Source organism: Monodon monoceros, unplaced genomic scaffold (genome assembly GCF_005190385.1).
Source record: "Monodon monoceros isolate NGI ecotype Baffin Bay Population unplaced genomic scaffold, NGI_Narwhal_1 Super_Scaffold_8, whole genome shotgun sequence".
Classification (NCBI taxonomy): domain Eukaryota; kingdom Metazoa; phylum Chordata; class Mammalia; order Artiodactyla; family Monodontidae; genus Monodon; species Monodon monoceros.
Window position 1 is genome coordinate 1,109,293 of NW_021703785.1, and position 26,403 is coordinate 1,135,695.

The 26,403-nt window shown below is 46.4% G+C and overlaps 1 protein-coding gene across 1 annotated transcript in view; it reads left to right on the plus strand.

Moving 5' to 3' along the window:
• The first annotated feature begins 378 nt into the window (after positions 1 to 378).
• TUBGCP3 (tubulin gamma complex associated protein 3) overlaps positions 379 to 26,403 on the plus strand; it is a 61,218-nt gene continuing 35,193 nt past the window's right edge. The window contains exons 1-11 of the mRNA XM_029210235.1: positions 379 to 674; positions 7,848 to 7,955; positions 11,072 to 11,139; positions 14,248 to 14,325; positions 15,564 to 15,772; positions 17,587 to 17,759; positions 18,535 to 18,653; positions 19,287 to 19,412; positions 21,134 to 21,202; positions 21,568 to 21,700; positions 23,614 to 23,780. Of these exons, the coding sequence (XP_029066068.1) occupies positions 599 to 674; positions 7,848 to 7,955; positions 11,072 to 11,139; positions 14,248 to 14,325; positions 15,564 to 15,772; positions 17,587 to 17,759; positions 18,535 to 18,653; positions 19,287 to 19,412; positions 21,134 to 21,202; positions 21,568 to 21,700; positions 23,614 to 23,780 (1,326 nt within the window). The 5' untranslated portion in view covers positions 379 to 598. The remainder of the gene's footprint in view (positions 675 to 7,847; positions 7,956 to 11,071; positions 11,140 to 14,247; positions 14,326 to 15,563; positions 15,773 to 17,586; positions 17,760 to 18,534; positions 18,654 to 19,286; positions 19,413 to 21,133; positions 21,203 to 21,567; positions 21,701 to 23,613; positions 23,781 to 26,403) is intronic.

Sequence of the window (26,403 nt, forward strand, 5' to 3'; positions counted from 1 at the left end):
AAAGCTAGACAATGTGGCCGGTGTCGATGGTCAGCCACGTGTCGAAAATCATAAAACCCTTGTACTTCTATAAACAGGCTTCTCCACCCAAAGTGTAAGTAGAACCAATGATCCTTTAAAAAACAATTATGGACTGTGAAAGCGCTGCAGGGCACCCTCCACTCTTACAGCAGGTCAGGGGCCGTCCTGACCCTCTGCTGAGAACGTCTTGGGGTCGGTGCCGTCCTGACCCTCGAGGACACCTGGGGACGTTTGTGGGTCTGAGCATCCCGAGCACCAGCGGCTGGGGCGCCTGATTCCGGAACTTTCCTGGCTGGGCAGCAGTTGTCGGGAGGAACCCTTAGGCCGGAGCACCGGCGGCCCCGAGCGCCCGGAAGAAGCGGGGCATTGTGGGAGGGGCCCGCGTTTCGGCGGGTTCCGTCAAAATGGCGCCCTTCTTGCCGGCGCTGCCCGCCAGCCCTTAACCTGTGGGGGACCCGGAAGCCCGCGGGACGCGGGGCGGACGCGGGCGGCCGGGCCTCCGGAGCACGCCAGGCTCGGGGCGGGGCGGGCGAGCGCCGGGGCTTCGCGGGGCCCCCGCGGGCAGCCCCGGGCTAGGATGGCGACCCCGGACCAGAAGTCTCCGAACGTCCTGCTGCAGAACCTGTGCTGCCGGATCCTGGGCAGGAGTGAAGGTAGCGGGGCTGGCCGGGCGGCTGGGAGGCGTCCCCGGGGCTGGCGGGGTCGGGGCTGGCGGGCCTGCGGGCGCTGCAGCCCCCTGGGCGGGGGAAGGAGGCCGGTCCCGGGGCGGCTGAGTCACCGCTGCCCGGCGCGGTGCCGGGGTGCAGCCCGGAGGACGGTCAGCCGCCGCGCGTCCGCCTCCTCCGGCCGCAGGGCCCGGCGGGCGCTCCCGTGCTTATCCGGATGGAGAGCGCGGCGGGCTGGCCCGGGTCACACGCCCGTGACTGCGCGGGGGCGACGCCGCGGAGGGGGGTCCGGGTGGTGGAGCCACACAGTTTCCCCTTAACGTTAGCAAAGGAGCGGATTTGAGGATGATGCAAAGGTGCCTGTGATGGTTACCTGCCACGTTTTCCTTCGATGAAGGGCTGAGGGTTGGTTGCTTTTGATGTAAAACCACTTCTGCAGGGTTCACATGGCGAGTCCTGCTACCAGACCAGTCCCGTGCAGTAGGTCAAGCCATTGTGTAGTTCTGGAGCCGTAAAATACGGCACAGTTTGTCGTCTCTCGATGTTTGTTTTGGCGGGAGGGAGGGGGTAAGAGGGGATGCACTACGAAGGGATCTTTTGGGTAATTGAAGCAACTGGGTTACTTATTCCTTGAGCACCATAATGTGGGAAAGAAAGTGTGCAGTTTTTGCAGGGAGACTTAAAACAAAATTAAAGAATTGAGACTGCATTTTGACCTTTCATGATTAGCGTACATAATTTATTTGATGGTCTTAGGAGCAAAAAGATGAATTTTATTTGGTCAGTCTGCCAAATGACACGGACTTTACACGGTTCTTGCTCCAGTTTTTGAAGTTTCACTCTTTCTCTTTGTTCATCTAAGAAATCTTTGGGCTCCCCCCACCTCCAGGCACTGTGCTAGGCGCTGGTGATGCAGAGGTAGAGAGACAGGTAATTCCTCTCATAGATCCTACATTCTAGTGGAGGATATGTGATAAAATCAGTAAACTTAGGGGCTTCCCTGGCGGTCCAGTGGTTAAGACTCATGCTTCCAATGCAGGGGCGCAGGTTTGATCCCTGGTCGGGGAAACTAAGATCCCACATACCATGTGGCGCAGCCAAAAAGTTAAATAAATAAAAATTAAAAACAAGAAAGTTTTCTCTCATCGTTAGAGTGGAAGAAACGTTCCTTATTAAAAAATATCAGTAAACTTATAATGTTGTTTAGTGGTGCTGTGATGAAAAATAAAGTAGGGTAAAGGGATTTCTTTTAATTTACAAGTTATTAGACTAGGTTTAATCGTTTTTTAAAAATTTACTTTTGGCTGCGTTGGGTCTTCATTGCTGCAAGCGGGACTACTCTTTGTTACGGTGCACGGGCTTCTCATTGCAGTGGCTTCTCTTGTTGCAGAGCACGGGCTTCAGTAGTTGTGGCACATGGGCTTCAGTAGTTGCAGCACGCAGGCTCAGTCGTTGTGGCTCACGGGCTCTAGAGTGCAAGCTCAGTAGTTGTGGCTCGTGGGCTCTAGAACACAGGCTTCGTAGTTGTGGCGCATGGGCTTAGTTGATCCATGGCATGTGGGATCTTCCCGGACCAGGGATCGAACCCGTGTCCCCTGCATTGGCAGGCGGATTCTTAACCACTGTGCCACCAGGGAAGCCCAGGGTAAAAGTATATTGAGGGAAAGCTGAGGATACCTAAACAGAGACCTGGGTGGAGAGAGGGAGGGGTCTTGGAACACCTGTGCCAAGGTCTTGAGGAGGGCGGGGCCTGGCTGTTTCCTATTTTTATCTCCAGCTCTTCTGTGTGTGTCTGAGTTGCCTTTCTGATTTGATGTTCCTGATCATAGGAGACACCAGGGAACTGAGATTGTTGGTCATGATTCACTCATGTTAAAGTCAGGGTTTGCGTTACACCCGTGGGCCCTCAGTTTTCCTCCAGGGATAAACCACACATTCAGCCGTTTCCATTGTCACAGCTAGACTTTGAAGACCATTCATTCATTGCGAGGTGTCATCATGTTTCTCAAATTTTTTTTTTAACATTTGAGGCTCCTTTTGGTTGACTTAGTTTCACCCATTCCAGGAGGTTGAAAAACTTTTCAGAAAGTTCTGCACCGTGTAGAATTGTGTCTAAATTAAGAGTAAATTGGCTCCCGTACACCTTAAACTTATACAGTGATGTATGTCAGTTATATCTCAATAAAACTGGAAGGAAAAAAAAGTAAATAAGCTGTCTGTGAGATCCTGAGGGGTCCTCTCAGAGTGAAATATATCATAAAATCCACTAAAACGATGCTCTCTTTATTCTGTTGTGGACAGCTAGGATTGCCAACCAGTTGTTTTCATAATTCCAAATTATGCTACTACTTACTGAAGAATATATGTCTTTAATAGCTTGCCTTGTTCTGTTTTAATTTATTCTTCCTTAGTGAACAAAGGAGCAATGCTATTGCTGCCTTTACAGTGTATGAGATTTTTTAAAAATTTCTTTTCATTGGTGGGTATTTTATCTGTTAACGTAGTAGAACATTTGATTAACTACATTTTCTAGTGAGCTTACAAACGATTGGCCTTATTTTTTTTATAATATATTGCTTAATACTGTGAAATTGAGGCATAATAGGCACTTGTTACTTTTAATGTGAATTTCATATGGATCAGTTTTTCATAAAGTTTTTTTTAATTTGTAGTTAGCTTCAGGGGACCTTCAGAAGCAAAGCACCTAGCCACAATGATGCTTGACACTTTCATAAAGTTCGTATAGCCATTATTTCCCACCTTTTCCAGCTTATAACACTTGTGAATTTGTTTGAAACACACAGTGCCAGTCAGTGAGAGGAGAATGCTCTCTCCACATCCTTGAGCCTCTCCTGGAGAACATTTTACTCATTATTACATCTTTGGATACTCATTATTTCTGTCTTTGGAAACAGTGTACTTGATGCTATAGTGTTTCAGCTCTGCCAGAGGCCACATTCCTTTTCATACTTTGTAATCCTCTTTCTAACCAGAGATTGAGAAGAAATACAGGAGTCTTTGTTAGGTAAGTGTTTTAGCACAAACGCTTAGGTAGGACTACAGTAGCCCACATACTGAGGTTAGATGATGGCCCTGACTGGGAACAGCCATGTGAGGGCAGCGTGAGCCATGGTGCAGGCAGAGAAAGGATGTCGTCTTGGTTTGTGGACCACAAGTGGTGTTGCTGTGGGGTTTATGATTTTTGAAAATTGTGAAGAGTTCTTGATGAAGTTCCAAACAAAGTGTAGTCTTTACCTTGGGAAAATCAATGTGTATTAAATATACATCAAAACATATTATGTGGGAAAAAAACTTATTATGTGTATGTTAAAATGTACACTAAATGTTTATTAATGTGTATATTGAAATTTTAAAGGTTTAGGCTTCATTTGAAAATTGTACTTAATGGGTTTATTATTGCTATTTTAAAATGAATTAGTATTTAAAAATGATCATGGTTTATGTTTCTAATACAGTAAGTATAGATTGATGTAACCCACATAAATAAAAGACTTTTAGGGGTCCTCAATCTTAAAAGTGTAAAGGGGAATTTAGACCAAAAAGTTTGAGAACCACAAACTAGAGCAATGGTTTTTATTTTGTTTTTGTTTAGAGCATTGCTTTTCAACCAGCGCTGTGATCAGAGTCATCTGTGATCTCACGAGAACCTGGTAACGCTGGCTGCTTTGGGGAGAGGAGCTGGTGGCCAGACAGTAGTGGAGGGGGAAGACTTTTTACTGTATGCGGTGTTACGTCTTTTCATTTTGAATTCTCTAAATGTGGCACTTATTCACAACTAATATTGTGGGCCCCATCTCCAGAGATACTGGTCCTGGCGGTGTCTGTTGGAGCTTGGCATCTGGAACACAGACATTCCGACCTGTGTCTGGGGTGGGGATTGCTGGTTCAGGTTACTGACCTGTTGGCCTGTCCTTTACGAAAGCAGTGTCACGTGCGCACAAGCCCACAGGTAGAAGAGGTGCAGGAAGGCAGGAACTTACGACTTGGACAGTTTGTCCTCCGTCACTTTCTGAATCTCTGGGAAGCACACGCCTGTAGAGTTTTTGTAATTCCTGGGGACTCGCTTATTTTTGTGCGCCTTGAAGTTCAGTGGTTGTCTTTTACCTGAACGTGTGGATAATAACCCTTTCAGGATACAGAGGCAGCTGTCTTCCATCTGAAACCTCCTGGGCCCACACCTGCGTGCTCTCTGGGCCTTCGCGTGTCGGATTGAGATCCTGTGGTCCCACGGTGTCGCGGCCCTGGCTTTGCACCTCCTCCCAGTTTCTCTCCCACCCTGCAGCAAGAGGGTCATTTCTGTTGAAGGCTGATTTTGTTGCCTGTCTGTGACCTACAGGATGAAGACCCCATTATCTTGCTTAAAGTTAAAAACTAGGGGTGCTGTGCTGAATTGTAGTTTTGATGGCTGTGCTAGACAAAATGTACATTTAAATGACATTTTCAGGTTAATAATAATAAAGGTAGCTAACGTTTGTTGAGTCCTTGCTGTGTGCCAGACGCTCTGCGCGCCCTCTGAGAGGTGGCAGTGGTTCCTAGTGGCCTCGTTTTAGAGCCGAGGTCCCTGAGACCTGGAGAGGTGAAGTGCCGGCCCGCTGTCCTCCGGCTGCGGCGGGCAGGGCCACGCCGGGAGCCCAGGCCTCTGATCCTGGAGCGTCTTGTCTTGAACTCAGTCATTCCTGCTCCTGCCGCTGAGTAGAGGCGGGAAAGCCGTGGCCCTGCCTGTGGGGTGGCCTCTCACCTGCGTGGCTGGAAGTGTGTGTGGGCAGCACTGCAGCGGCTCTGGCACTCGTCAGGCAGCGTATCCTTGAATTCACTGGTGCCATTGCTTCTCAAAGAAATGTCGTGGGAGGCTTGGCGGGGGGTGTACCTCTCCTTCCCCGCTCCTGAAAACCGCCCACCCCTGGCACATACCCAGAGCAGATTGGAGGCGAGAGTGCTCTGGTACTCCGTGGTCCAAAATTTGAATACTCCTATTTTTAGTCTTGGGTTAAGCCAGATCATCACAGAGCTGCCGTGTGGACCTCCTTGTCTGGGACTCTTGATGGAGTGCGTTTGGCTTTGATGATTTGGATTTTAGAATCCAGTGTCATTGGCCTCCTCGAGGAACAGTGTCCTGAGTAGCCCTGAATCCCACGACTGTGTCCTTTCCACCTGGGTCTCTGGCTTTTCACCTGGCAGGCTCCTGCCTGTCTTAAAGGTCGCTTCCTCGGAGGGGCCTTGCGTAGCCAGCCTGTGTCACGACGTCTTCCCTGTTATTTGCCGTCGTAATGTCCTGCTTATTTCTTAGTAGCTCTTGGCACAGTCTGATTACCTTGTGTATTATTGGCTTCAGTTTTTTGTATTCTCACAAAGGCTGCCTTGTTAGCCACTATTTCTTGTCTATTCTATTCTTAGGGCCTGTACTGTTTGGCACGTAGTAGGTGCTTTGCAATTATTCATTGAACTACTGATTGAGTTTACTTATATTTTAAAAATTCGATGATGTTTTGGGAGTGTTACAGGAGAAATTTGTGGTTGGCATTGTTTGATACTTTGCATTTTAATCTTTGATGATAGTCATTATTAAAGAGAGAATAACTGCCTCTGCTAACTTCCTTCACGGTCTGGATTCTATGCGTCTACCTTTGAAGCACAAGATAGGTGGATTTGGTTTAAGAAATAGCTGATGGGTTTTTCAAATACTTTATCATCAACAAGAAAGATAGACTGGAAACTTGGCTGGCAGGCAGATAGGGAAACTGCAGTGTGGCTGCAGAGGTGGGAGGGATGTGGTAGACGTACAGAGGTGTGGAGAAGGTATGAAGACAAGGAAGAGGAGGGTGTCTGGTACTGAGGAGGTTTGAATTTTGGGTGGGAGAAAATTCAAAAGTTTATGAAACTTTCAGAGTGGGGATTTTTCTGTGATGTCCTCGAGTATGTTGTTAATGAACTGCTCTTTGTAGAACTCAGGATCATGGTAATCTAAAAATGATTTTTAACTAAAATAGTTATACAAGCACTCCTTTTAAATAAGTGATGTTCAGTGACACTTAATATTTATAAAATTAATGTATACTTGGTGTAGAAAATTTTTAAAGGGGGAAAACATGAGGAAGAATGTCTCCCCTCTGATCCTGTGACTCCACAGACGCAGTGTGAGTTACTTGTTGGCTCCTTTCCCCCATGTATACACTCGCCTTCTGTGTTGTGGTGCAGTGGTGTTTAAGGAAGACTCCGCACGTGCGTGTGTGTGTGTGTGTGTGTGCGCACGTGCGTGTGTACGTGTGCTGGAGGTGGGAAGGCAGTCTGAGGAGCTGGGTGGGGGAGGGTGTGTCAGGGTTCTCAGCTGGACATGAGTGAGGCGTCCTCAAGGAAGGGCAGGACCGCAGAGCATGGCTGGTGTGTCGTGAGCTGGGCCAGGAGAGGTGGCAGGTGGCGAGGGGCCCAGTGTTGTAGGCCTTCCTCAGGATCAGCCTGACTGCGTGTGGGTAATTTACTCCAGGGGCAAAAGGAGGAGTAGGTCACCAGCTACTCAGGAGACTTGTTGAGATGGGCTAGTGGCTATGGAGTGATCATAGTGGGATACACTTTTAGAAGTCGAGTCAGCAGGGTTTACTGATCTGCCTTGTTTTCTTTGCTCTTGTAGGTTTATGCCTTAGAAAAAAAAAGATCCCCCTTTCTCAGTTTCGTGGGGTTTTTGAAGGGCATGGAGGCACATGTCTGTGTTTAAGCCACCCTCTTTACCTGGAAGTGCACACATGGTTCATAAGTTATTGCCCGTTTTGGTTGCTCGCGGCCAGTCCTGGTGTGTGTGTGCACGTGAGCCCTGGCGCTCCTCGTAGGCTCTGCTGAGCAGGTGCCATGGTTTGGGCTGGCACTTTTCCTGCTCCTTTTTTTATGTTTATCAATCCAGTCTGTTTTCTGTCTCTTAGGAGTTGTCAGACTTTGTGTTGCTGTCTCCCTCACTTTGTCTGTAAAGCTGTCATTCTGCTCATTTAGTCATTCATTCTGCCTCTTTGTGGCTCTTCCGTCCTCTCAGTTAAGCCCTGGGGAAGGTGGACGGTAGATGCACATGCCCAGTGCACTGTGTTGAACTGGAGCTTCAGGGGATCACAACGTAACGTGATGGTGATAACTTGCATCCTTTTATTTACCTTTCAGCCGATGTGGCCCAGCAGTTCCAGTATGCCGTGCGAGTTATTGGCAGCAACTTCGCCCCAACTGTTGAAAGAGATGAATTTCTAGTAGCTGAAAAAATCAAGAAAGAACGTATGTATTTTTCTTAAGTGTTATCATGTGTTGCATTCTTAAACTTGTCGAAGCTTAAGTTTATACACACACACACACACACAGAGATATACTTGTGTATCTTTTTATGTATGTATGTATTTCTTTGTATGTGTATGTATATATGTAGTTCCCAAGCACATTTTAATTATAGGTACTATTACAAATATATAAAAATATATATTAAAAATAAGGACAAGAACATAGTGGAAGGGGGTTGTTTTAAATACTATTATAACAACATAATCTGGGTTAAGAATGTGAGAAAGATAAAAGGACTTCATATAACTTGCAGCTTATCTTGTGATAAGAGAAGTATTTAATCTTATGCACCCTTTGACCAGATAACAGGGTATTATCTTGGCAGTTAAACAACTCAGTGAGTTAACCCGCAGTACTTTAGAGCTTCCTGTTGAATGTTTTAATTCTGAGATGGTCCTGAAAGCTTTCATACACAGTGTTTGTTACCTTAGAGAAGGAAGCTTTCCACGTATTAGCCCCCGGTTAGGAATGGTTGTCCGACCGTGCGTCCCAGCAGCATCTGAGGGAGGGGCTCTGAGCACCAGGGCCCACCTGTGAGAGCCACCCCTGTCCCGGTCGGAGGTGGTTCTTCCCCAGGGGCTGGGTCCCCTTTCCTCACAGTTCTCCAGACTCAAGAGCCTGGCCCCAGCCACCTAAGCAGCAGCCTGGCACCTGAGAAAGCAGGTGCGTTCTCCCTGCAGGCCCGGCTCTCAAGCCGCCCAGGTGAAACGGGCTGTCGCAAGTGGTAATGCCACCTTCTCGGAGTTAGCTCCTCACGGCACCGTTTCCCACCTCAGCTGTTGCATTATTAACTGTTTGGCCAGGGCTCTGGGTGGATGTCCTGTTTCAGAGCTGGGTACCTGAGCTGGGTGGTGTGGCAGCCGGGGGTAGGGTTGAGGCCCTGGCGTGTGAGCGGCTTGGTCTGGGGGAGGCTCGGTGAGCAGCGCAGGGCTGGGATGATTCAGACCTCGGGGTTACCCGGCACGTAGGTACTGTGTAAGGTGGGGGGACGGACTGTTTAGCATACTGTAGAGACTTATTTTCCTTTCTTGTCTGTGAAACTGAGCCTGAGAACATTGTACTCGCTTCTTGGTCCCTGATGATGGTTACATTTTAGATTACTAGTGAGAACCCCAACTACCGGGTGCCGCATTTAACAGACCATGCCCTTTCTGGATGTGCAGATCCAGGCCCGCTGGTGAGAGCACTACGCATCCTTGGGGCAGCTGAAGATAATTTGTCCTCAGAGTTACAGGACTGGCAGCCACGTGTTGGGTGGGTCCTGAAGGGTCCTTTTTTAAGAAGAAAACTGTAACCGTGTGCAGTTTGTTGTTCTGTGTAGTCTCTGTACCCTTGAAATGAGGCCTGCTGTGTAGACGCAGTGCGTCTCTCCTGCCCGTTATCACCTGGTGTCCGCGGCTGCTCCTGGGCCCCCAGCCCGAGTCCCCAGCCCTGACGTGGCCCAGCTGTGGTTGAGGTGTCAGTGGTGGTGCATGGAGTGGTCACCAGTGGTCTGTCATCTTTCATTCATTCTTAGACTTAGTTTTTACATTTTAATATTTTTGAAGTTTGGTGATTGTTTTTGGTAAATTAGATTAGCTGAGTTATGGTAGTTCTGCCATCTAGAATAGCACAAAAATGTTAACTTGCCATTTTATATAAAATGCTAGTATGTTTTGTATTGGCACAAATTGCAAAACTCGTGTGTGACAAAATTTCACACCTATTGGTGTCTTCATTTTTCACGTTGGTAAGTGAGGTACATTGTAACTCAAGGCTTGTTTTGCTTTATTTAGCAGTCTATTAGATAAAACATCATTTTTGGGGTGAATATTCTGTGTTCATTTTTATTAATATCCTTTACTATATTTTATTGTCCTGTGACTTTTATATTTGAGTTAGCATTAGTCCCATTCTGTAGAAATAACATGTAAAAGTAAATTACATTGAATTTTTAACTGCATTCATTTTGTTGAATGCATTTTGTAATAATGCATTTTAAAGAGAGTGTTACCGTTCTGCACAGGAAGACTGGGAGGTACAGCTTTGATTAGGATGAAGCGGTCTCTGGTGTGTCCATACGAGACGTGCTGGGCCATACGGTCAGTACATGATACGGGGACCCTTTCCTAGGTGATGAATGTGAAAAGGTACTGGCTGTCAGGTCAGTCATTGTCTTTCTAGAGAAGAATTCGAACATTTAAACTAAGTGAGCTTGGCTGATGAGATTTTAAGGAAGCAGTCCTGCTACGCTGGGGTAAATAGACGCAGATTCCTGTAAGCCAGCTTCTGAGGGTGGTGCTTTTCTCTTGGCTGTAACGGGATTCCTTGGAGAGGCATCTGTGCACAGGCGGTGCATGCAGCGTGGTGGATGTGGGTGAGCGTCTCCTCCCAGGCCCACGTCCTCCTTCACGGAGCTGAGCGGCGAGTGAGCTTCTCCTTGGTTCCCTTGGCTTCTAGAGAATGTGCCGTGGCCGTGAGCCCTGGGGACACGCAGGCATGGAACGAATTCCTGGGTGAGGATTAGCCCCTTAGCTGTTTCGATTTCGATTTTGAAACAGTAACTGACTATTATATCTTACACCAAAGCAAGATGAAGCATTGCGTATATATTAACAAAAATGCTTAGAAGGTGTGGTTTTAAGTCACACTGTCATGAATGGGGTACTTCTTTGTTATTACCGTTTGCAGTTAGGATCCCAGAGGTGTTTTCACCTCCCATCCCTCCCTCCAGGTGGCCTTTATTAACTAGCTGAACTCATGGTACTTTGCCTCACTGGGCGGTTTGTTACTATTTATAGATAGGATCTAAAAAAATCCCATCATTTCTGTTACTTTAGCTAATTTTCACATAAACTCTTTGATTCCAGCCTAATTTTGTCCATATTTTACAAATCTCAGATCCAGTGACCTGACGAAATTTATGGAGCTGAAGTGACGTTGCCTGGTTATTTTGATTCTTAAGCTCAAGATTCGTTGCAGACGTCAGCGTTATCCATTACTGTGAATGGTGAAATAGCACCATAAGAATGAACTTCGGTGTGTGTCATTAACATGCTCACTTTCTGACTTTGCAGTTACCCGACAGAGAAGAGAAACAGATGCTGCGTTGTTCTCAGAACTGCACAGGAAGCTTCACTCACAGGTATCACGCACGCGTCTGAAAGCCGCTCTGCCGTTGGCGAGGCAGTCAGTGGGGCTGGGAGCACGTGGTCACCTTCTCTGTGTTGGGTAGTGGCTTTACTCTAGATAGTGTTTGCTTTTCAAAGACGATCGGTGTTAGAAGTAGGTTCTAGCTGGGTTGAATGTGAAATTGCTTATAAAGATGAATGAAGCTGCAGTGAGAAAGCGATCAGACTTCCTGGGCAGTGAGCGTGTCACCGAAGCCTTAGTTACGTCCCTGGGAGGAAGCACGTCAGCAGAAGCTTTGATGTGTCTACGCACGACAGCAGAGGCTTAGCTTGTTGGTGCACCTCATTGTTCATCAGGTGCAATTCCTGCTGTTACTGTGAATAAGTTACAGTAAATTACTGTCACAGTAAATAAATAAAAAATTGATTTGAACATTTTGTGCTTGGATGTTGATACTTGCACGTGAGTGGTTTGTCTAACCTGTTATTTTTATAAAAGACTCTGCTGGCCTTTGCTCCAGTAAACTAACTGAATCCTAGGGGGAGATTTTTGTGATTCAGACTATAAAGGAAGCTGGACAGCTAGGTAGCCGTCTCCCTTCTCTTACAGAGAAGAAAGTGAAATCCTGAGACGTTTACTGCTTTGCTCAACAAATGCTGGGTTAGTCTCACGATGGTGAGATCACGGCACAGTGCCTGATGCTGCCGGTAGTAGAACTCGTGGTTCTTTCAAGTCTGCCTCTTTGTTCGTCTGTTGTGCCCCTAAAAAGAAGCCCAACCTTATTTGCTGACCATTTTGATTCCTGAATTCAATTGGATTTACTTGGATTCACTGCTTTAAGTATGTTTTTCCATCTTTGATGATATTTATGAAGTTAAGAAATGACCTTGCAAGAGAGATGATTAAAAAAAAACCTTTCAGTATGAATACAATCTAACATTAAATTATAAAATCCAAAAGAAAAAAGAAAAAGCGGAACCTTTTTTCGTACAGTCGTTTCCAGACAGATAGTTTCAAACTGCTGTATTACTTGGTTTTCTTAAACTTTCTCTATTTTTAAAAACAACTTCACTTGTGCGTTGAAAATTACCAAGATCTGCTTATCAGATGTCACATTCCCGGAATGCTCATTAGCCTTCCTGAGATCCCCAAAGGGAGATTTCATCAGTAAGAGCTGTTGTGTCTGTTAACACTGGCCATGAGGTGAAAACATATTTAAGGCATTTCTAATTTAAATGGCTGTTTCCCACAGTTCAGTTTGGAACACCAAATGCTTATTCCTAAAGCGGCGATGTTTTACATAGTAGCCGGCTTCCTAGGGCTGGAGGCTGAAGCGTGGTGGAAGACGTTAGCGAGCGGCGGGAGCCGTCCCTTCTTGTTGCTGAAACGTCTGCTTCTTTGGAACCACAGCCGTGGTCGGTGTTTGGTCCTCCCTCCCCCGCCCGTCAGGGCCTTCCAGCAGTGTGCCCGTGGGCACCGGGGCAGGTCCGAGGGGCCCTTTGCCGTTTGCCATTGTGTCCTTAGACCCCAGGCGGGAGTCAGGGAGCAGTGGTGTGGGCAGGGTGTCCTGGGCTAGAAGCTGGACCGTGGCGGGCGGGGCAGAGCTGAAGACAAGGAGGGGCTGCGGGTGGGGGGAGGAAGGCGGGGCTGTGCGAGAGGAGCCGGGGCCTCGGGAGGGGTGGGCCGGGGTGCGCGCCGCTCGAAGTAACTGCGCGCGCAACGCTTGTTCCCATGCTCCTCTAGGGCTTACGGGGCCCTGATACGCGCTTCCACATTTAGAATTCGGGGTGTGCACAGCGTTTAACGTTTTATGTGTGAATTGAGGTCCTTTCAGTTTCAAAGTCTAAGACAACAGCGTCTGAAGTGGTTTAGAATCATCTGAAACGTGTGCTGCTGGAGTTGTTGATTCTGGTGGTCCCACCAGCTCTGTTCTCTCCCCCTTTCTGCTGCTTCGGGCTCCGGGGTGCTGACGGGTGTGGATCGCAGCCCCTAGGCTCCCTTCTGGTTGGCTTCCCCTGGAACAGGCAGGGTAGGGAAGAGTGAGCCCCTCCTGCCGCGCTGCAGGGACACACGTCTCTGTTTCTGAGAGACGCACGTCTCCTCGGGCGGTCCTTTCGTGAGCCTGGACCACTGGGCGATCCTCCTGTGTCTGGAAGGGCAGTTCATGATACCAAAGTGTATTTGCCCGAACGTCTGCTTACCACTGGGCTGAGGCCTCGGTCAGGGCTGGCCCCTTTCTTCCTTGCTGTTGTCCCAGCTGGGGAGTTGGCTGTTTCTGAAAAATTCTGTGTGCATCAATTAAATACCTGGAATGAAATTATTCTTTAAAGAAACTTTCTAGGAATATTTTATACATATAATGAAGAACTTGTGCAACGTGAGTAACCATCCCATAATTTGTTTTGTAAATAAAGTATTTATAGTTTCTAGCCTATGCATAGGAAAGGTAGGAATACAGGAATAGAGTGGAATGCGCTGTAAATTTGGGATAAAACGTATCGAGGGCGGGCTGCTTGCTGTTAAGGGTTGTGAATCGGGGGGAGTGATACATGTTTGGAAATTAATGAAATCATTATGATTACCTTACATAGAAACCTAGGGGTAGTTATCCTGACATCTAAGTGCTTCAGAACCTTGAGTTTCCCAAGAATGCATGATGCTGAGACCTACGTCTTATACTTTGGAATTATTTTCTTTTTCCTGATACTCTTTTTTTATGGCTTAAGTTGGACTTAAGGCGGGGAAAGCATTCACACATTTTGTGATGGTATTATTCTTATAATCACTGTGTTTGGGAAGTTGGTTATTATAAGAATTATTTCAGGGAGGAAATACCGTTAGACAGGAATAGGGTAATTGAAAAAATGTTCGCGTTGGGACTTCGGAGTTAGATTTCAGGGGGTTAAAGGTTCCAAGGATCTTGACCTCTTGAGAACGTTCTCTTGCCTTCTCATGGATAGCACTATGGTAGTGCCTGAAAAATCGACAAATTTAGGTTTGATGTTACCAGGTGAATTTTAAAATGCTTTTCTATTTTGGAAATAAGGGTAATTTAGGAGAGAGGAAGATAAAATTGGGAACTAGTACAAAGTTGTTCTTTTAATGTTTTCTTTCTAAACAGGGAGTGTTGAAAAATAAATGGTCAATTCTCTACCTCTTGTTAAGCCTTAGTGAAGATCCACGCAAGCAGCCTAACAAGGTGAGAGGCTCTATTTTCACAGCTCGATGCCTTTTTAAAGCACAGTGTCTTTTGCTGGGACAGTTACACCAAATTTTGATAGGAATTGGCTTCCATACTTAAGAAAATAGTAGGAGAAAAGCAAAATAATTTTGTATAGTTTTCTGGGCAGTCATGAGGGTCAAGAGATTTCTTTTTCTTTCTTTTTGTTTTGTTTTTAAGGGCATTTTTAGTCAGTATACTGTGTTTCCTTAAGATGTTTCTGAGAATCATGTTATTACTTCAAATATAACAATGTCTGGTTAAATAGAGCATAAACTATCAGTTTTCAGATTTTTATTCTGTGATGTTATTAATATTAGCACAGCTTCATTATTCTTTGGGTTAGAAGACCTTTTAGGGTTTTCTTGGGTTTTCAGATATCATGATGAACATTAATTACTCTTATACCATGAAAAGTTTGTTGTCAGTGGGTTCAGGTTTTGACCCGTGTGGTGTTTGAAAGAGCTATTGGGCTGCTGCCCGGAGTCCCAGAGAGTCTGGTGTAATAAGATGCTCGACCACAGAAATCTGAGTGTTTAGAGATTTGAAGAATGTGGGTGAAAGAGTCATATTGACCTTTAAAGCCTTAGTCTGAGTAATGAGCATTCTTTCATTACATAATAACGCCAGACTTCTAAAAATATTTGAGTAATTATTTGAGTTTCCGTTTGCTTGGTTTCTGAGTAAAGTGTTTAGTTATCAGACCATGTGGGAGTTTTGAGATTGAGAAAACTTTCCAGAACTTTATCAGTTCAGGCATATTTCAAAACTATAATAACTGATTTCTCGTTTAATAAATGCAGGCACATCTCGTTTTATTGTGCTTCACAGGTACTGCATTTTTTACAAGTTGAAGGTGTGTGGCAACTTTACATTGTCAAACGATGGTTAGCATTTTTAAGCAATGAGGTATTTTTAAATTAAGGTGTGTATATTGCTTTTTAGACAGAATGGTATTGCATACTCAATGGACTACAGTATAGTGTACACATAACTTTTATATGCACTGGGAAGCCAGGAAATTCGTGTGACTTGCTTTGTTTCACTACTCATTTTATTGCGGTGGTCTGGAACTGAACCCACAGTATCTCTGAGGTCTGCCTGCACAAAATCCAGTTACAAAAATAGAACCAAAGTCTGAATGTGAATTGTCTTTGCGGGTGTGGGAAAGCGTTCTGTAATTTCGTACCCATATTCGTGACGCCTTTTATTTTCAGGTTTCTAGCTATGCCACGTTGTTTGCTCAAGCGCTACCCCGAGATGCTCACTCCACGCCCTACTACTACGCCAGGCCTCAGACCCTGCCCCTGAACTACCAGGACCGCAGCGTCCCGCCGGCCCAGAGCTCTGGCAGCCTGGGCAGCAGCGGCGTCAGCAGCATCGGCGTGTGCGGCCCGACCCCGACGCCTCAGCCTCTCCTCCCGGGGTAACCCAGCTCGCGCGCGGGAGTCCTCACACAGTAGGAGCGGGGGGTGCTCGGCCTTTAACCAGGCATTTCGTCTTCACCGAAACTACCTCCAGAGCCTCGTATGTGCCAGGGATGTTCTAGGCGCCGGGTCTGAGGTGCTTTATCTAGGATGTTCCCTTCCAAGCACTCCCTCCGTCTCAGACGGGAGCTCTTCCCGCGTTTAGTCGTAGCTGACTGTGAAGGGTTTGGGCCGGCTCCCGCCTGTTAAGGCACAGACCCGTTAGCAGGGGGCCCGCTCACGCGACGGCGTGCAGAGCCTTCTCTGGCCGTAACTGAGCGACGGGCTCTTGCTGGGCTCTCGTACTTCTCTCCGTGCACGTTGCCCCTTCATAGGTGTGCTGTTCTCTTCCCCAGTTATTTAAAACGTCAGGAACATACGATAAAGCTGTCTCGTCCTCAAGTGCTGAGGTCTTCAGACTGAGGAGTGTGGCACCTTACGGTGCTTTTACATCAACGTGCTGTCACGTCCGGTTACACGCAGAGCTCATGGCTGAGAATAAAGAAGCGCCAGTGCCGGAATGGACTTGGAACGTTGCTCTCCTGCGTGTTTTTCCATACACGTTCCTAGAAATCCCATTAACGCAGACTGTGCTCTAAAATGTCAAAAAGTGGGTATTTTTCCAGGAGAACAGTGACCAAGGATTTACCATCAAATGACGTTTTCCACATGAGCGCAATACAGTTATAAGTCACTGTGCGACTTAATCAGAGTTTGTTAAAGTTATCAGAAGATAGAATGTGTGTACCACACGTGTGGAATAAATGGAGTCTAGTATTTTAGAAAGACAGCACAATACATCCCAGAATTTCATCTTAAACTCATATTCTGGCTAAAAGAATAAACAGATGTTCTTATTTTCCCCTTTAAAATAAGTATTTGAAATAATTAGTGTCATGATATAGAAAAGGCTGTATAGACAACTTTGAACTGAAGTGGTCTTTTAGAATTTTTTGTTAAATTTAGGACTATTCAAAAACATAGTTTTAATTTAGTGTTGTTGATGACTTTTTCCCCCCGTCAAAAATAGGGAAAAGTCAGGGCCGTTTCAGGTTTTTCTTTCCTCTCTTACTCTACCAGTGAAAACCAGAGCTCACCACTTGGAAGCAGTAGTGCCACTGAGATCCTCGTTTCTGTATTTTGCGGTCCCAGGAAGCGCTATTTTTGTTGCAGTTGTCAAAACATGTCATTAGAAATCAGCTGTCAGCTTCCTACATCTTTAGGGAGCAGCTTTGACACGTTCTCCAAATTATTAGAAGCTGTCTTGACCTTGGATGTGCCTTTGCCTTGTATTTTATGTTTGTGCATTTTTAAAACTAATTGCAGATTACGACATTTCTTTTCGTATCAAGTGCTGTGAAGACTGAGGGACAGGGAGGACGGAAGGGGGACAGTGTTTCGGATTTTTTTAACTCAACGAATGTTGACTGGATGAAAGATGTTAACTTTCAGGGTAAAACCAGTAGTGAATCTCAAAGTGGTTTTAGCTGGGTGGTGTGTGTTATGTATTTGTAAAGAAAAGTCCAGTAGGTTGTGACTTGTGTGTTGAGAAGTCTGTGGAGGTGGCAGGAAGAGCCCGAGAGCCACCGCGGGAGCCCAGGAGGCCTTGGGCGTCGTCGCTGGGACACGGGGGCACGGTGGTGGTGTGGCCGCTCGGGCGTCTCAGGATTAAGTCACTCGGTATAGCAACTCAAGCAGTGTGTCTTCGGCTGTCTCAGTGTCCTCCGTGAAGAGCCGGGCATTTGAAGACACAGACGGTCCCTTCCTCTTTCAGACAGTCTCACCCAGCTCCGGGCGTGGGAGATTGTCTTCGACAGCAGCTGGGCTCACGTCTTGCGTGGACTTTAACTGCAAACCAGCCTTCTTTACAAACCACTACCTCGAAAGGTGTCCCCAGCGCTGTTTCTCGCAACGTGACGAGGCCACGGAGAGAAGGGGATGCAGGTGGTGAGTAGGGATGCACCCCTTGTTTTAAACGCTCACAACCTTGGCCTGGTTTCTCGCTCTGGTGACGGGGTTCAGGAGCCTCAGTCCTCCAGGCTGGCTTTGTCACCCTGTCACCCTGACTGTGCCTCCCCAGAGCCGCCCACTCCTCGGGTCCTTGCCGAGTGCTTTCCTGGGTCTGCTCTCCCTTCCCCAGTGACGATAGGCCCGGTTTGCTGCAATCTGATATTTATGGACCATTATCGCCACAACTGACTGCAGCCTGGAGTGGGAGCCTGACCCCACTGGGCTCTCACTGTGTCTCCTCCCACTGAGACCTTGGATCTGTGGGCTTTGCCTCTTGTCATGACATTGGGTAACACCTAAATTCTGAGTTAGCTTTTGTTCCAAGGTTTGTGGAAATCATAAATCCCTTTCTGCTGTGTTAACTCCTTTCGTCATGGTGATGGAGATGGAACCAGGTTTGCGTGCTTGCTGTGTAGCCAGTTTTCTAAACATCGTATGAAATAATTATCCATCCTTTTGTGATTGATTTGTGCTGCTCCTTGATCATGTATTAAACTCCCACATATTGCTTTGTCTTTTTAAAAGACTTTCGGAAGAGAAATTATATGATGTCCATATCATTTTCAGAAAATCCTTTTTTCTTATAACTTCATATTCTTTCTCATCTTAAACTCATTTGTTTAGTTTTTAAATTTTGTTCTGGTTGCAAATATATTACCCGGAGCGAATTGTGTTGTGCGATTTATTTCACCTTGTAAAAACCGTGTTACAGGTGCTGTGGAAGTTGCCGAGGCAGCCCTAGTCAGAGATATTCTGTACGTCTTCCAGGGCATAGACGGCAGAAATGTCAAGATGAGCAACGCTGACAACTGTTACAAAGTGGAGGGAAAGGTACGGTCACTGAAACCCCGTCTGAAGTGTTCAGAAGTCAAGACAGATGGCATCAGGACCAGGCAGGCACGGTTGGTTTGTGAGGCAGTACTAGGGTCACGAGGGCTGGCGTGCAGATTCGGGAGTCCTGGTCAGCCTGCACCACGGAACCCTGGTTTGTGCCCTGGTTTGATCCTCAGCGCGTTGCCCCCTTTCCTCCTGTGGCGGTGGTGCCCGAGTTACCTGATGGCCAGGTATCCTGGCATCTTTGCTTCTGTCTTCCAGAACCTGCCTTTCCCACAGTCCTTCTTGTTGACCCTCTGTCCTTTTGCGACTCTTAGCCGAGTCACGAGGCCACTGATGTCACAGACTGTCCCTGCCACGCCGGCACCCCGGCCAGTCACTCCTGGGGCGGTGGGACCCAAGCCTAACACTTGCTCCGAGGTGTCTTACTGCCCTGCCTGCTCTGTGATGCTTTCTGTTCCCTAGAGTCTCACTGCTTTCACTTGAGTGATGGTGTATTAGTTATCTTTAAGTTTCTTATGTTGAAGCCTAAGAATTATAAAAGTACAAATGGTTAAAACAATAATAATAATTAAAATCCTAGTGTTAAAAATGTTTTTATTTTAAACTCTGGATATATTTACTTTTTAGGCAAACCTAAATAAGTCTTTGAGGGATACGACAGTCAGACTTGCTGAGTTGGGATGGTTACATAATAAAATCAGAAAATACACTGACCAGAGGAGCCTAGACCGTTCATTTGGACTTGTAGGCCAGGTATGTTCTTTGTTACGGAGACATGTGGGGTTTCGGGGTGACATTCACCTCGGGAAATGCTTAATCTCCTTAGAATCTTATAAGAAAGTCATTCTGAAGAGGGTTCTTTTTACATAAAGAAGGTTTGAAAACGGACTGTGTCAGTCACGGTCAACTCAAGAAAAGAGAAAACATAGTGGATAGTGACAAAGATAATCAAATATAGCGATTTTTAAAAATGTTTAATGAATACTTAGGAACACTGACCATGTTTGAGTCACTTTACATATTTTAGGGTATTTTCCCTTTGACTTGATTCTCTCAATTAAAAAAACCTTTTTTTAATTGAAGGATAGTTGATTTACAGTGTTGTGTTTCAGGTGTATATCAGAGTGATTTGGTTATACGTATATATGTATGTATTTTTATTACCTTCCATTGTAGTTACAAATATTGAATATCGTTGCCTGTGCTATACAGTAAATTCCTGTTTGTCTATTTTACTATAGTAGTGTACATCTGTTAACCCCATACTCCCAGTTTATCCCTCCCTCCCTTCCCTCCCTTTCTCCTTTGGTAACCATACGTTTGTTTTCTATATCTGTGAGTCTGTTTCTGTTTTGTAAATAGGTTCATTTGTATTATTTTTAGATTCCACATTGAAGTGGTATCATATGGTATTTGTCTTTGTCTGACTGACTTCACTTTGTATGGTAATCTCTAGGTCCATCCATGCTTCTGCAAGTGGCATTATTTCATTCTTTTTTACAGCTGAGTAATATTCCATTGCGTGTGTGTGTGTGTGTGTGTGTGTGTATGTACGCGCACACACACCCCCACACCACATCTTCTTTATCCAGTCACTTAATGTTTCTTTTATGTTCTCTAACGTTCTTCACTAGTGATATTTTTAAATTGGCAACTCCATGCCAGTTCCCCCCATTTTGGTGAGGGGAGTTGTACCATCCACATTATTAAAAACTGCCTTGTGCCTTTTCAATCTTAAATTCTGAAAAGGTATCAGAAGGACCTTCACATACTCCTGTTACTCTGGAATGAACTCTGGGTGTAAGCCTAGGGATATGCAGGAGGAGAGCCTGTGACAGAACCTGCAAAGGACAGACAGGTTTCTCAAGGACATAGAGAACATACTCATGGTTACAAAGGGAAGGTGGTGGGAGGGATAAATTAGGAGTTTGGAATTAGCAGATACACGGTACTATGTATATATAAAATAGGTAAACAGCAAGGACCTACTGTATAGCACAGGGAACTATATTCAGTATCCTGTAATCTATAACAGAAAAGAGTCCAAAGAAAAGAATATAGATGTATACATATATATGTATAACCGAATCACTTTGCTGTACACCTGAAACTAACAGAATATTGTAAATCAACTATACTTCAATGAAAAAAAATTAGAAGGGACGTAATCTGAAAATAAAGCATCAGTGTCTAAAGTGAATGCCCTTTAGCTTATGAAAAATGCACTGTGTTTCTCCACTTCCCTCCTGCAAAGCTCATGCTGAGGGACAGCCCTTTCCGGATGCTATTAAATGCGTATATCGTGGTGGGTACACCTGCGTGGGGACTGTGGACAGAAGCGGACTTTCATCTCGCGGACACCTGAACTTTGTCTCAAGGCGTCGTCCTGCGAGGTCCCCGTGTGTTGCGGTGTAGTGACCGTCGTGTGCAGTGACTGTGTCCTGCTTTAATTGTGCTCCGTCCTTTCTCCACAGAGCTTTTGTGCTGCGTTGCACCAGGAACTCAAAGAATACTACCGATTACTCTCTGTTTTACATTCCCAGGTAAATACCTTATTTTTAATTTCTTCAGGATTTGAAGTGTTAGGAAATGCCACTATACAGAATTTTTAAGTTTCTTCATACATTACTCTTAATAGATAAAAATCTGATAATCCTGTTGGGAAGGATTGGATATCTGTAAAGTTTCAGTGTGTCCTAGAGCCAGTTCATTGCTAATTTTCAGGGTCCTGTCTGCCATTGAAACAGACCTCCTTTGTAGCTTGAAGGAACTGTCGCTGTCTCAGAGGGACCTTCTGTTTCATTTTTATGCGGATAATCCTTTCCCCGTGTCTACTTCACATGGATTAAGACATGCTTGGCCTGTTTGGTGACCTGTACTTACACATTCTGTCTTTCCTGTTTTTCAGCTACAGTTAGAAGATGATCAGGGTGTGAATTTGGGCCTTGAGAGTAGCTTAACGCTCCGGCGTCTCCTGGTTTGGACGTACGACCCCAAGATAAGACTGAAGACCCTGGCGGCCCTGGTGGACCACTGCCAAGGTCATTTTGCTTTATTTCAAAGCAGGTTTTAGGGAATGTCACCGAGGTTTGTTTTTGTGCCTGCCCTTCTGTATGCTTAACAGCCAGAAGGATGCTGATTAAATACAAATTAATAGATGTGAAATTATAGGGAGAATAACCAGCTGCCCGCATAGCCCAGTGTTTATGCTTTGGAGGCTCAGGACTTCCTTGAGGGGAAGGGGGCGGGGTCTAGTTTTCAGAGATTTCGCTTTTTCCTGTGGCCCACGGTGTTCCAGCTGCTTGTCTCTGTTCCTCTTTTATTTGTCTTTCAATTAGCAGCCTCTCCTAGCGCTTCACTCCCCCAGGTTCTGGCCCACGTCTGGGCTCAGCAGCTGTGTCACAAGTTCCCTTGTTTGCGCGTCTGGGTGGGGCCTCCCCTGGGCTCTCGGCCTGTGTTTCTAGTTGCTTCTCAGCATCTTTCTCACTGTGTGTGCTCCCTTGGCCAGGAAGCCCTTTGTCTCTCCTCATCTGTAACCGTGGGCACTGGGGATCCCTGCCCCCTCGGGGTGGGAGGGCCAGGTGAGATGTGGGGGCTGGTGACCACCCTGCCCTCCTGGCTGTGCGTGTGCTGCCCCCCTCCCGCGGGATGGTTCTCGGGGCCACTGACTCCAAGGGCACGGTGTGGGGGGCACCTTCCTCAAAAGAAGAAAGAAGTCGAATACAGTGAGTAAATGCCTCCTTTCTCTCCAGCTACCGGCAGCCCCCCAGCTGTCTTCCTGCCGACCCCCATCCCTTTCATGGTCCTGGCGCCTCCAGCTCCTCCCTAGGCCCCCAGGCTTTGCCCTCCCGGGGGCGCTGGGGTCCCCACTCCAGGCCTTCGTCATGCCCTGTCCTCATAACCTGCCAACTGGCTCTGTCTCTGTTTGTGCACACATGCCAAGAGGGATCTCACTAAAGTCAGAGTACATCAGTCCTTTCCTTAAAATCTGTCTGCAATCCGAAGACGCAGACGTAGAGAGAATGGACTTGAGGACATGGGGAGTGCGAAGGGTAAGCTGGGACGCAGTGAGGGAGTGGCATGGTCATATATACACTCCCAAATGTAAAATAGATGGCTAGTGGGAAGCAGCCGCAGAGCACAGGGAGATCAGCTCAGTGCTTTGCGACCACATAGAAGGGTGGGATAGGGAGGGTGGGAGGGAGATGCAAGAGGGAGGGGGTATGGGGATATATGTATGTGTATAGCTGATTCACTTTGTTATACAGCAGGAACTAACACACCATTGTAAAGCAATTATACTCCAATAAAGCTGTTAAAAAAAAAAACTTTCTGCAATCTAACGAACTCCAGAATTATTCACATGGGAACTCTTCGTGTGCTTATACTGTTGGATCTGGTTTTTGCCACTCCCAATATTTTATGCTGAGCTGTGCTCCTGGGCACCGGGCACTGTTAGCACAGGGCCATGTTTTCAAACTGTAGGGCCACCAGTTAGTTAATGGGTTATGACATCAGTCTAACGAGTTGAGACCAGCGTATTATACCAAAAGAGAAAAAGGAAAAAATAGAAAATCTTAAAGTGTAAGTATTGTTTGTAAAACTCTTGTTTTCTATATATGCCTATTTGTGTATTGGATTGCGGTATAAAGTGTGAGTCTTGATGTGGGTCTCAGTCAAGAGAAGGTGAAGAATTGTGTTCTCGATCGTATCTCGAGTCACGTTTTCCATAGAGGTCGTGGAGAGTCACGTGAAGCGCTCTGACTCACGTGAAGCCCAGGTAGAACCTAGGCCTCTGGGCTCCTGGTCCGTCACGTGTTGACTGCTGCTTCTACGTCCAAACGGTACTAAGAGAGCAGCCACACTTTATCTCCGTGACTTGGCCGTTTGCATTAGTGTTCAGTTGTTGGTTTCTGCTGTGAGTGTCAATGTGGATGTTTTGCTGTGTCCCCAGGAAGGAAGGGAGGTGAGCTGGCTTCAGCCGTCCACGCCTACACCAAGACGGGGGACCCTTCCATGAGGTCCCTGGTGCAGCACATCCTCAGCCTGGTGTCGCACCCCGTCCTGAGCTTCCTTTACCGGTGGATCTACGACGGGGAGCTTGAGGACACATACCACGAAGTAAGGGACGCGGCCCCTTCTCAGGCGTGGCTTTGAGGAGCATGGGAGCAGTTACCCTTTCTTGATTTTTTCCCAAAACGATTTCCTCCTCACAGTGGTGCCACCACACCTCATTTGCCTGCCGGGCCTGCTTTGCCAGTTACCTCAGTGATCAGAGCTGTATTTGGTCAGTGAGAAATCGTCATCCCCTTTTGAGCGGTGGGGAGCTCAGCAGGGTCAGATCGCTTGTCCCTGTTGAGCAGCAAGCTGGCGGCAAAGCTCGGGCTAGGGGTCCCCAGTCTTAGTCTGGTTTTGCTGGCGGGGGGGGGTATTACGTGTTCTCGTGCTTTGCACCATTACTGTATGAACTGAACTCATCTGGTTAACTGTGGCGCTGACAATTTTAATGAGACAAGTTATCTGTATGTGTGTATATATATATATGTACCTATTGAAATACAGTTAGTTCTGCCAGAATGTAACATATTTGTCCCTAAAAATCACTGCTATGCAAAATCATACTGTAAAAACCAGACTTCTGACAAAAAGTAGAGTGAGGGGCACCACACTCAAAAACCTTGTCATTATGTTACATTTAAAAAGGATAGGAATTAAATGGAAGCTGTAGCACAGTTTTTAACACATATTAAACGGTTAAGAAATGGGCAAATTCTAGAGTAAATATGGCATTGACCTTGACAAAGCCCTGGTGTTAGCTTGTGGGCCTGGGCGGAGGCAGGATGGACGGTCGTGGCTGCTGGAACGCGTGGGTGAAGGCGGCAGGGCAGTTTCAGGTGCGTCTGTGGGGATGTTCGTGTGGCCCACGTGGCTGGGCTCCTGTTTTCACCTAGTTTTTCGCGGGTGAAATTGCACGTAAGCAATCATGGAAGCAGATCTGACTGTAGGTGGTACTGTTTTGTGCTTTGGGGACACACACAGTATCCACATGTGCATGTGTGCTGTGGAGGCCCCCAGGGTGCCCTGTAGGCCTCCTGTGCAGGGTTGGGCTTGTAACTGTTGCCGCCTGGACACGGCCCTTTTGCCTAACAGCTCTCCTATCCGAGCAGATTATGTTCTTATAGTTTTAAATCTTACCCACATTATTAAAGTGAACACCACTTCATGTGCCTCCCTGGGACTGTTTATGAGCTTCTCTGAAGTCAGTCCTGGGAGATGGGCTGGCTCGGCTGTGGGGAGGGCACAGCTGTAGGTTTGACTCCGTCTCGAGCACTGGGTGGCTTTCCCGGTCCCCACACTCCATGCGCCCCCGTTGGCTTATTCCTCCTTCCTGTGTGCACTTCATGTTACCCAACATGAGTAAAAGTGTTTTTAATCTAATGTATGAGATGTGGTGTCTCCTATGGTATTTATGTATTTGTGTTTCACTGGTTACTAGTGAGATTGACCAGCTTTTCATGTGTATCGGTTATTTTTATTTGTCCTACTAACTGCTGTTTGTATTGTTTCCCCATTTGTCCTGTGTATTTGTCTGACTTTTTAAGAGTCGAATCATGGGATGGGTTTATACATTTGGATATCTTGTATCTGTAATTGCACTTTTTTCCTTTAATTATTTTTCTTCAACCATTTGTTTTCACATTATTTCAGACTTAGAGGTGTAAGAATAGAACCGAGAATCATCGGCTTGACGGATGCTTTCCAGATGTTGGTTTTGCCATGTTTTATCATATACTGAATTCCCATTTACACCAGAGTCTGTTTCTGGACCCTATTTTTTTCTGATTTTTTTGGTTTGCTATTTCTTTGTCAGTAGTACTTAAGCGTAGCTTTAAAGTTTGATATCCGGTAGGGGCAGCTCTTTTCACAATCGTCCTTGTTGTTTCTGCACATTTCTACTTACATATAGATTTAGAATTAGCTTGTTCATTCTGCCAGATAAAACCTGAGAGAGTTCCTAGAAACACAAACTATCAGACTGACTCATGGGAAATAGAAAATCTAAATAGACCTGTAACAAGTAAAGAGAATAAATCAGTGCTCTAAAAACCTTTCCAGTAAAGAAAAGCCCAGGGCCAGATGGCTTCACTGGCGGATGTGACCAGAGTGGGGCCGGGTCCATGTCTGCCCCTGTCTGCCTGGTGGGGCTCCTGGACCTGCTTCCTCTGGCCCGCCGTCCACTCCTCCCCAGTAACTTCCCTGCGTGCAGCTCCTGTCGGTCTTTGTTGGAGGCTCTGCAGAGCTCACTTCCTGTGTAACGTGGCTTCATCCTGTGGTCCTTCCAGGAAGCTCTTTGAAACGCCCATGTTTACCTGGTTCCCGGGAGGCTTTTCTCTCCCCCTCCTGCTGCAGAGCGACTCTCAGTGTCCCACCTTGGCTGCCTCTGGGTTTGACCGACTTGCAGCCCAAGGATGAGTTTTCAGTCCTTTTATCTGAAAGGAAAACTTCCAGGTGGCCTCTGAGCTTTGCTATTTCTGTGGCGTCATTAAAACTGCCTCTGGGTCCACCAGTTGGGATTTTACTTTTATTTTATTTATTTATTTATTTATTTTAAATTACTTAATTAAGTTTTGGCTGCGTTGGGTCTTCGTTGCTGTGCGTGGGCTTTCTCTAGTTGCGGTGAATGGGGGCTACTCTTCGTTGCGATGCATGGGCTTCTCATTGCGGTGGCTTCTCTTGTTGCGGA